Source organism: Scaptodrosophila lebanonensis, unplaced genomic scaffold (genome assembly GCF_003285725.1).
Source record: "Scaptodrosophila lebanonensis strain 11010-0011.00,11010-0021.00 unplaced genomic scaffold, SlebRS2 tig00000163-arrow-arrow-pilon, whole genome shotgun sequence".
NCBI classification, from domain to species: Eukaryota; Metazoa; Arthropoda; class Insecta; order Diptera; family Drosophilidae; genus Scaptodrosophila; species Scaptodrosophila lebanonensis.
Window position 1 is genome coordinate 843,761 of NW_022060598.1, and position 10,366 is coordinate 854,126.

The 10,366-nt window shown below is 39.3% G+C and overlaps 1 protein-coding gene, 1 long non-coding RNA gene and 1 other non-coding gene across 3 annotated transcripts; 1 reads left to right on the forward strand and 2 right to left on the reverse strand.

Moving 5' to 3' along the window:
• Nucleotides 1–3,127: 3,127 nt before the first annotated feature.
• On the reverse strand, nt 3,128–3,199 carry Trnag-ucc. The gene has a single exon. It is a non-coding gene; the product is annotated as a tRNA-Gly (tRNA).
• A 1,106-nt stretch (nt 3,200–4,305) lies between these two features.
• On the forward strand, nt 4,306–6,243 carry LOC115629711 (glycine-rich cell wall structural protein 2). Its single transcript, XM_030526231.1, has 2 exons — nt 4,306–4,404; nt 5,647–6,243. The coding sequence occupies exons 1-2, from the start codon at nt 4,306–4,308 to the stop codon at nt 6,241–6,243; spliced, it is 696 nt and encodes a 231-aa protein (XP_030382091.1).
• A 1,467-nt stretch (nt 6,244–7,710) lies between these two features.
• LOC115629754 lies at nt 7,711–8,485 on the reverse strand. Its single transcript, XR_003995945.1, has 3 exons — nt 8,122–8,485; nt 7,877–8,052; nt 7,711–7,817 (listed from the first exon to the last, which is right to left on the reverse strand). It is a non-coding gene; the product is annotated as an uncharacterized LOC115629754 (long non-coding RNA).
• Between the last annotated feature and the right edge of the window lie 1,881 nt (nt 8,486–10,366).

Sequence of the window (10,366 nt, forward strand, 5' to 3'; positions counted from 1 at the left end):
GGCCCACAAGGCCCCCCTGTTGCGTGGGCTGCGGGGAGCGGGGGGGGGGGGCGAGCTACCAGACTCAAGCTAAAGCGAAATATGTATAAACAAAAAGCCAACTGTATCAACAACATTGGCAAGAGACACACAAATGCGATCACTTTGAAGATTACACTGCATAACAAAGCAAGGCAAATTGGCCGTCGAGTTCACTTGTTCGCTAAAAACACGTTATTTGATGGCGACTGGTAGGGCAGGCAGCAGGGAAGGCCGCTGACCTGCTGCTCCACTACTACACCAGACAGACAGCGAAACAGACAGATAGACAGACTATGACGATGACGATGACTGTAGTATGACACTGCAGACGACGACAACGTGGCTGTATATCTGATGCGTCTGCAGCGTGTGGCAAGTCGCGACGCCGCGGAACCACCAGCACTCGCTTACTCGCTTAGGTCGAGGTTGTTGGCTCGCTTCTTCCTCATTTCCAACCACAGTTTGTTGCATTATGGCACACTGGGCCAGTACAGTGCCTCGAGCCTATTTGAATCGCTTACATTTTTTTCATTCTCCTGATCTCCTCTCTGAATTGCTTAAGGTATTATTTACCGAGCTAAGCAGTCAGCATTGTCTGTGGATTAAACAAAATCGTTTAACTTGCGAAAAGAAATCTTACATTTTCAATTTCAATTCAAGCAAATCAAAGAGGAGATTGTCTGGATTAAATGAAATCGTTTAATCTACTTGGGAAAAGAATTTTAAAAATAGTACCTTTTACATTTTTTTCCCTTGCAATTTAAGCAATTCAAAGAGGAGAGATCTTTTAACTTACTTGGGAAAAGGATTTCAGAAATCGTATCTTTTAAGGGGAGGAGAAAAAAATCGTAATTAAAATCATTTAGTTTTCGAACGAAAAAACTAATTTTTGTTCAATCAGAAAAAAAAAATTATAAATAAGAAAGAACTAGAGCTTAAGTACGAAATAACACATTAATGAAAGTTATTGTAATAATAACAGCAAAAGTAATATAGAACAAATATTTTAGGTAACCCCTGACAAACAAATTAAGTAAGAAAATAAACAAATTTTCTTGTATATTTTGTGGCAGGTTTGAAAAAATAAAACCATCGCTACCAAACCTACGATCTTTTGTGGCAGCTGTTCCCCACTTGTGGGCTGAATTTCTAAGGACTTTACCCATTTTCCCATCCACACACATTCTAGTTTAACCGACTGAAGAAGGCCTGCGGTCTTTCTTCGCAATTATTCCCTGCTTATGGAGCTCAAGCACATCTACCAAGTACGCAAATCGAACAATTTTTTTTGTATATTTTGTGGCAGCTTTGAAAAAATAAAACCATAGCTTAGCGACTAGAGGAGACGTACGATTTTAAGCTTACAACTGCAAGCTGAATTATCAAAAATGTTACTCATTTTCCCAATCAACCACATTTCAGCGCTCGATTTTGATGAATGGAGAGCTACGAAGCAGTTGAAGAAGCTCAAGAAGGAAAACGAATCGCAACATGTGCCTCAGTTGGAGTCTGCCATTGAATGTTGCCCGATGTTGTGCGGCGTGTGAATCTTTAAAATGGTTGCGCGTTGAGCGATTATGGCAGACACTCCACTCCAATAAATAGAAAATGTAGTACAGCTGCACGGTCGGAGTGACTCCTTGAGACACATACGCTTGCCATTTTTGCTGCAATTCGGATTTTGGATGATGAGTGGCGCGCGCCTCGTATCGTGGTATTGTGGCAGAGGGAGAGGACACATGTATGGCACAACCATGCCACTTCATTTATGTTTGTGGCTCGGTCCGCAATGACTCGGCTGTTGTTTTTGCCAGTTTATTTGTTTTGTTGGCGACAGTCACCGCCACCGCCACCACCACCTCCACCACCACCTCCAGCACCACTGCCACCGCTACAGTTGCCAGTTGCTGTCCCATGATTGTGTAAGCGCGTCTAAAGTTGCGATGAATGATTGCATTTGGCCAAAATCGTAATTTGAATTGTGAATGTGTGTATGGATTGTCACACACCTGCAATTAAACTTATATACAATATATACATACTTGTATACTTGTATATGTATAAACTATACATGTGTCGATTTGTATAAACCAGCCAAAGGCCCACCGACTCCATGTAATCAACGGAATTATAAATGAATAATACTCAGCTTAATAGTTTAAGTTTAAGTTAAGTTCAGGTAAAAACTAATGCTGTGCCCAAACGATGTATCAGATGTAGAGATCAATCGACATGTTCGTCCGTATGAGCCCCGAGAATTTTTGAACCATAACAGCTAGGAAGACCAAACTTAGCATTTAGACTGGTCTTATCCATATGCACACCAAGTATACTACAAACTATATATAGTTGCTATATTTTTTATTGCTGCCATGGAACCGCTATCGGCTCAGAAATAAAGCTAAAGTACTTCTCTAATTCTTCACCGAACACTATTAAGAATGAATGAAGTATTAACGAGTATTTCATTTGCTTGCTGGTAAATTCCCATTGAAGAAAACGATAGTGGAAATGCATAATTGCTTTAAAAAGATGTGCGGAACTCACGAACCACCAATTAACAGGTGTGAGATTTGACGCGGGCTATTAAATGACCAAAACACTGTGGTTAGCTGTGTTTAAGATGCCATAAGATGAGTCGGCGGTTAATGGACTGCCTTTTCATTCGCAGTGGCATTAGTGAAATATTGTTGAGTTCAAACTTTGTACTCCCTTTTAGCTCAAAAAAAAAAAAAAAAAAAAAATGTTACTCAAGAAATCAAACAGAATTCTATTGAGTAGGGCGGACTCAAAGATTTTCTATGCCAACTTCTTCACAAGCAAACTGACTAATTTTGAATAGTTTTTGCTATTTAAGCTAATAGTTTACAAATAGCCTGTAAATATATTTATATTTGTAGTTCCTATAAGAATATAAACAAGAGAAGTCTTCAGACAAACCCTACGTACGAATTGACATTGAAAAACCAATACTCTGGTGATGAAGAAACTACAATAAAGGATTTTAAAATATAAATTAGAAATGATAAGCGATCGAGTTTTCAAGAAAATAAAATTGATCAATAGAGAAAAAAAGTTAATGGCAAGTAACTAAAAAAAATCGGATTGCGTCGGCCGGGAATCGAACCCGGATCAACTGCTTGGAAGGCAACTATGCTAACCACTACACCACCGACGCCACCTAATTACTCGTTAAATTCTCTACAATAAGTATAGCACATATTGACACATATTGTTCAGAGACTGACACAAAACACAAAGCTGAAGAAAGTAGCATTTTTTTAGAGCATTAAACCAGAAGAACATCGCACTTTCAAATGCATTCTTTTTTCTTTTGCAGATTGTAAGTTTTTTTTATGGAGTATTACGAAAGAATATTAGTTCTTAAATTTTAATTTAAATTCTGTAAAGAATTTTAATATGAACTGAAATTCTGTTTCGAAAGAATTTTAATTATTTAATTTTAATTTTGTAAAGAATTTTAATATGAACTGAAATTCTGTTTGCTTCAAAAATAATAGATTAAAAGGCTCCAGAGGGAGAAAAAGAACATAACATAACATAATATCTAGAAACGGGGAAGCTTAGAAAAAATATATTTTTCTTGTATATAAGATTTACTAAAATGTTCAAATAAACGCATAAAAAAAACACTCATTTAAGCTAGCAGAGAGCTAGTGCCTTAAGTAATTTTTATGCTTGTATGTTTTGTGAGATGTTAATTAATTTCAATTTATTTGATTTATTTTAGTTTCTTCTCCTTTATTTTTTTTAAAATTTAATATTTTTAAAAATTTCTTTTTCAATTGAAAAATCTAGAATTTGCAGGCACCCTTAAGTCCCATAAAGAAGGTTGGAAAGTGTTTTATTTTATTGCGCGTTTGCTTGCATTATTTTTATTTGGGAATTTTTTTGGTTGCAGCGTCGAACCGATCCAGAATAAAGCCTTATGGCTGATCACTGGACGCGACTGGCACATACGATGTGTCCAATGACCTAAGTCTGCTGGTCTCGAATCTAGACTCTAGATCGAAAGGCTCACCAGTAGGCCAGCCATTAAAACTTAGCACAAATTGTTTGCTTAAATGTATTGTACAAGAAATTGTAAATTGTTAAAAAAATTGCAAATAAAACATTTTGCATTGTGGCTGATTCACAAGAAAATAAAGAAAACAAAAAGAGACTAAAACAAGCAACAAAAATTACATTGTTTTCGTTACCTTTTAGATAGAAAGCGAATTCCCCCATTTGCTAAAATATGAAGCATACGCAACGTGTGCCACAATGTGGTGCCTCCTATTTAGACAAACTTTGACTAACACGGTGGTGCTGGTTACAGACCAGACAAGCAACCACAACAACAACCGTAATGTGGTCATATATGTAAGTTATCTACACACACACACACACACACACATACATACATACAAAGATACACACAGATACACACACTCGCGCAAACACACACACTTAACCCCTTGAACTCTGTTATCAGGTCAATGAGCTGCGACGAACGAAGCTTAAAATGCGGTGCGGCATAAATTGCAAGCGAGTCGATTTTTCGGCTTTGGCATTTAATGCAACAACAACAACAAAGAGCCGCAACTTGTCGTCAAGCATTGTTGGCTGTTGGCTGATTGTTGCTTTTGTTGCTGCCGCTGCGCCCAAATGGGCTGCTGTTGCCGCAATCAGTGGCCAAAACGGCAGCTGGCGGCACCGCCGGCACCGCCAGCACCACCAGATGCAAATCAAATAATGGCAAAATTTTACAGCAACTTAAATGTGGAAAAAACAACAGCAGACAACAGACAACAGACGACAGAGGAGGCAGAAAAAAAAACATATATATCTAAATATATATGAATGTATGTATGGACGCGGCAACAAGTTGCAAGTTTAGCTTATGTAATGGGAAAGGTGCAACGAATTGTCGGATGCTACACAAACATAAAGCACAAGGTGGCTGAGTCGAGTGGAGTGGAGTGGAGTGGTGCTGGCTCTGAGAGGGCATCTGTGTGTGGCAGTGTGGCAGATGAGGCAGCAATGACTGTTGCTCGCTGTGGTGACTTAACTTTCGCCTTAGCACCAATCGCCATGATGATGCTGCACCATTTGGCCCACATTGCCGCCCGCTCGAAGAGCAGCACATAACTCTGTGAGAGAGAAATGGCTGAGCACGCCTCCGACTTCGACATCTGCGCGACTGCGCATCGAATCAGGCGAGCGAGTGAGTTAGCGAGCGGGTAATGGAAAATCGCTTTTCCGGTTAATAATAATGTGCGCAGTCGCCCCAACCAACTTAGCTATTCCCCCCCCTTCCCCACCCCACCCATCTTGCCTGAGTCGGAGGCTGCGACTGCGCTGAATTGGTATAAAAGTTTGGGCGGCCGCCGTGTCTTTGTCAGTGCGAGTTTGTGCGACAGACAGACGAGTTGTGTGCCTCGAAAGCATTACGGATTAAGCATTTCAATATGAAAGTATGTGTTGCCTCTGGAATATTCAAAGATTCTCCTTCTTATTTTTTTTTTTTTTTTGCGTGAAATGTGAAGTGTTTCTTTTGTTGAACATACTATAGTTGTATATATATATTTTTTTTTTGTAAAACGTGCCTCTTATTCGTTGCAGGCCTTTGTGTGTCTTCTGCTCATTGGAGCAGCCAGCGTGTCGGCCAAGCCGAAGCCCACCGGTGGCTGGTCCTCAGGCGGCGGTGGCGGTGGCGGTGGTGGCTGGTCCTCGGGCGGTGGAGGTGGCGGCGGAGGCGGCGGCGGTGATGTGCAAATTATTAAAGTTATAACGGAGAGCGGCGGCGGCGGAGGTGGCGGTGGCTGGTCTTCAGGAGGCGGCGGTGGCGGTGGCGGTTGGTCCTCTGGTGGAGGCGGCGGAGGTGGCTGGTCTAGCGGCGGAGGCGGCGGCGGTGGAGGTGGTGGTGACATAAAGCTCATCAAAATTATAAGCCTCGGCAGCGGCGGCGGTGGTGGAGGACATGGTGGTGGTGGCGGAGGTGGCTGGTCCTCTGGCGGCGGTGGTGGTGGCGGCTGGTCTGGAGGCGGTGGCGGTGGTGGTGGCGGCGGTGCTACCAAGGTCATCAAAATTATTAAGCTGGGCAGCGGCGGCGGCGGCGGAGGCGGTGGTGGACATGGCGGTGGCGGTGGTGGTGGTTGGTCCTCTGGTGGGGGCGGTGGAGGTGGTGGTGGTTGGCAGCCAGCTGGAGGCTGGGCCTAAGCTCCATCCCCCAAAAACAAGAGCAGGCAGAGAAGCTCACCATCCTTTGTAAATATTGTAAATACATATGTATGTAATTTTTTTCCATCGCATATTTGTTGCCAAATTGTTAAATACATCGCACTTTGTATATTTTTTGTATCATAATATTTGTATCTTCGGCCAAAACATTGAATTGTATTAAAAATATATCGGAAGTCGTTATAAACACATTTATTTATTCTATTTAATTATCTAATTATCCTAAGCATGGGACTTTTCCTATCAATAGACAGCAGCTAACCCTTTCAAAATTTCTGCAGGCTATTCCACTCAAACAAAATACCATTCCAGCTGATTCCAACGAACTACTCTCTCGGCCGATGGTTGCAGATAAAGCTACTTACTTTAAATAACAAATATTAATTAGGTTATGGTCAGACATACAAATAATTTGCTCACCCAAATGCCGAGTTTCAAAGCATGTCGCTTTTACGAAAACCATTAAATTCTCTACGAAATTATAACTCTGCTACTACAAACATTTTTGGGATTTAGCTTTCAAAAGAAAAAACAAAAAAATTGTGTGCAAATTATTTGCATGTCTGACCATGGATTCACTTACTATATAATATAAAGAATTGCAATTGAAATGTCTTTAAAAATAAACACAAGTACGTTCAGAGAGAGAATCTAAACTGAATCGCAATAACAGAGGTATGCATAAAGCCACTCACTTTAAGGAACGAGAACCATTCATGAGAATAAAAACACACAAAAATTGTGTGCAAATTATTTGCATGTCTCACCATGGCTCCACTTATAATGTAAAGAATTGCAAATGAAATGTCTTTAAAAATAAACACATAAGTACGTTCAGAGCGAAGAATCTAGACACAATAGCAATAGTAGAGGGCTGCATAAGCCACTCACTTTAAGGAACGAAAACCATTCATGAGAACAAAAACACACAAAAATGGTGTGCAAATTATTTGCATGTCTCACCATGGCTTCACCTACATATAATATAAAGAATTGCAATTGAAATAAAGACATTTCAAAAAAATTAACACATAAGTAGTCACAATCGCAATAGTAGAGGGCTGCATAAAGCCACTCACTTTAATTACGAGAACCATTCATGAGTGCCACCAACTGCACTCATGTAGCGCTCATACATGGTAAAAGGAGCTAACTGCGAAGCTTTCTTTTTTAGAACTTACAGCCAAAGCCATTATGAATTGATAACAGGAACTAAAGCAACTGTGATTCCAGTAATCAGCGAGAGCTTGGAACAGAACTGATGAATTGTGACGTAACAACTTCAGGAACGTCCGATTACCCTTCGGTAATAAGGATCCAGCTTGATAGCAGACCGATGGAAGAACAAAATCAATTCACCTCATGTACCCTGTAATGTCCTTATCCCTCCCCAAAAGCAAACTTCCAAGCTTTTCAGAATCAAGTATTAATTAAAAACTCCAGAGGTTTTCGATTTCTTTTACGCATTCGATTTTATTGAAGTTTCATTTCATCGCCAAACTATGATATAATTGTGAACAACTTTCGCAGTCTAGCCGCATATGGAAAGTCTCCTATAATGTGGGGAAAACGAAATAGTTTTATGCCATTCTATTGGAGGACTCGAACTTACCAATAGAGTACAACAACAAATTCCGTCTGATGTATCAGATTATCAGAATTTAAAACTTGTAACCATTTTTTTTTTAATATTATTTTTGTACCCTTTTGATGTAATACCAGTGTCTTTTTCATTACCAAACTTTTACAATATTACGAAGAACGTTAGCAAACCGCAATGCCAATGTCCTGCAATGAAATGAAAAAGCCGATATTATTTGAAAAACAGCACTAAAGGAAGACTCTTTTTCCACTTACCAATAGTTTCTTTTTTTCTTTTTTTTTTTTTTTGTTAATGCTGCTATTATTTGGTTACTGGTGTCCAGCGCTCTGCTCGAGTTCTGACTGCTCCTCTGCTACGTCAGCGTGCTCGCAGCTACAGAAGCAGTCGTTAGTTTCCAGGACAAGTCCCAACTCCATAGCGGTGGACAGGATGGTGTCCAGCTCCTTCTTACCCGCCTCATCTGCAGGATCTCGGGAGAAAATCGTGATCAAACGGCTACGCGGCACTGGCTCGCGCGCATCGAAAATGAACTGCAAAACTTGCTCAGCACACACTTTCCTCGACATGTTGCTAAAAATTTTTACTCGTATTTATGGGAATGTCTTTCCGGATCGAAGAAAAATTTTAAACTGCTTTCAATTCGGAAGCTACGATGACCTTATGATGTACTTTCCAAAGCCAACTACTTAAATGAAAATTCTATCAAAAACTTCTCTAAATTCTATTTCTATTTCGATATTGTTGCCAAAATAGGAAAGAATATGTTTTCTATACTGACTCAGCTTAATTTAACGATTTTTTTTTAATTTTTCGGTAATCCAACGGTTATTTTAGTTAAATGGATGTTGCGCAGAAAAGGTTGGATACAGGCTACTTAATGTTTGTCGCGTTTCAAAAAACTTTGCTCACACTAGCTGGATCGGATAGTCAAAATATATCATGAACATATATCTAAGAAAGATTCATAAATAGATTTAAGCTCGTTCTATTTGGCGTACAAGTAAGTAATAGGGTTCTGTTCTTGAAAACACGACTTATCAGCTCACAAGCTCTGAGATTTTGTGATTTCTTGTGTAGAATCCTTTTGAGATCCTTAAGAGATGAATCAAGTTTTTGCAGTATAAAATTATGTGAAACTTATCGATAAGAAGGAGAAGCTATAAGAAGGATAATCAGACCAGGTAGGTGGAGAAAGTGACTAGACTATGTTTTTAAAGTTCTTAGGGGAAGTTATTTTCTTACTTTTAAATCATACTCATATTTTTGCGTTTCTATTCATGTTGCCAATACTTTTTTGTAACTCTCAATATAACGTGTTTTTAGCCAGATTTGATTTTGAGCTTCCATTACACAGAAAACGATTAAAAGCCTCTGATTGCTCTGTAAGGCTTCCGCAGATCATGCTCCATCAATCAATATGTGCGAGTCTTGGCTTCGCCGGTTCAGAGCTGCTGCCTCAAAAACGAGGGCTAGTAGGCTATGATTAAGTGCTGGAAAGTCACAAATTTGTAACAGGAAACCATTCGGGCATTTCAGTCGTGGACTGAGCAAATACGCACTCGATCGACTACGAGTTGTCATGATTGCTAAAAATAGACTCGAAGCTACTTGTATTGAGGTGCGGGATTTTGTCGGATTACAAGTGATCCATTGAACACATATTTTTGCCAGCAGTGTCTTTGCACTCATTGTGAAATAATCTTCATATTAGCTTACAACATGAATTAAGGAAGTGACGGTTAAGTGCTGCGGATGAGAAGCGCAGAGGACGGTGAAATTTTCCATGAAGTCCATCACATATGATGATGCAGTCAGTTATTGGTGATTCAAAAGACTTCGGTTAAGTACTGCGTATGAGAAGCGCAGAGGACGGTGGCATTTTCCCTTGAGTTGTACAAATTCATTTAGTTATGATGATGAAGTCGGGTATTGGTGCTTAAAGATTCTTCGATTTAATGCTGCGTGTGAGAAGTGCCGATGCTATCTGTATTAATATTTTAAACATCAAATTGGTTGATAAACTATTATTATTTTTTTTTATAATAATATCTATTTATTTATAAACCTATCCTAGCGTTACAAATATCAGATTACTTTTAAGTTATTACAATAGTCAATACAATTGAATATGAATTATTCAGTTACTGATATTCTAATTAACTCTGGCAACGTGATTTGTATTAGAAGCTCAGTGGAAGGCTTCCCAAATTATATTTTGTGCTCCCATTATATTAGAGACAAACAAATTTTTTTTTTAAATATCAAAATTTTTATGGAATGCATTCAGCTCATGTTTAACGAAAAATATTAGATTTTGACTTTAATTTACTAATATTCTAAGCAAAATTTTGTATTTAAAACGAAAAAGTCTTAATGGTAACGGAAGGTTCGAAGTTCGAGAAGTAGATCCCTCCTTCAACTATGTCTCCAAGCTTGGAGCCATCCGTTAATACTTTGATTGCCTTGTGTATGCCGAATGGAAGACCTTTCCGTTCATGT

Bases quoted from the DNA above. Each gene is read 5' to 3' on its own strand.
- LOC115629711 (XM_030526231.1), top strand. From the start codon at position 4,306: ATGTGGTGCCTCCTATTTAGACAAACTTTGACTAACACGGTGGTGCTG. The intron at 4,405-5,646 runs GTAAGTTATCTA...TATTCGTTGCAG, and splicing joins ACCGTAATGTGGTCATATAT to GCCTTTGTGTGTCTTCTGCT.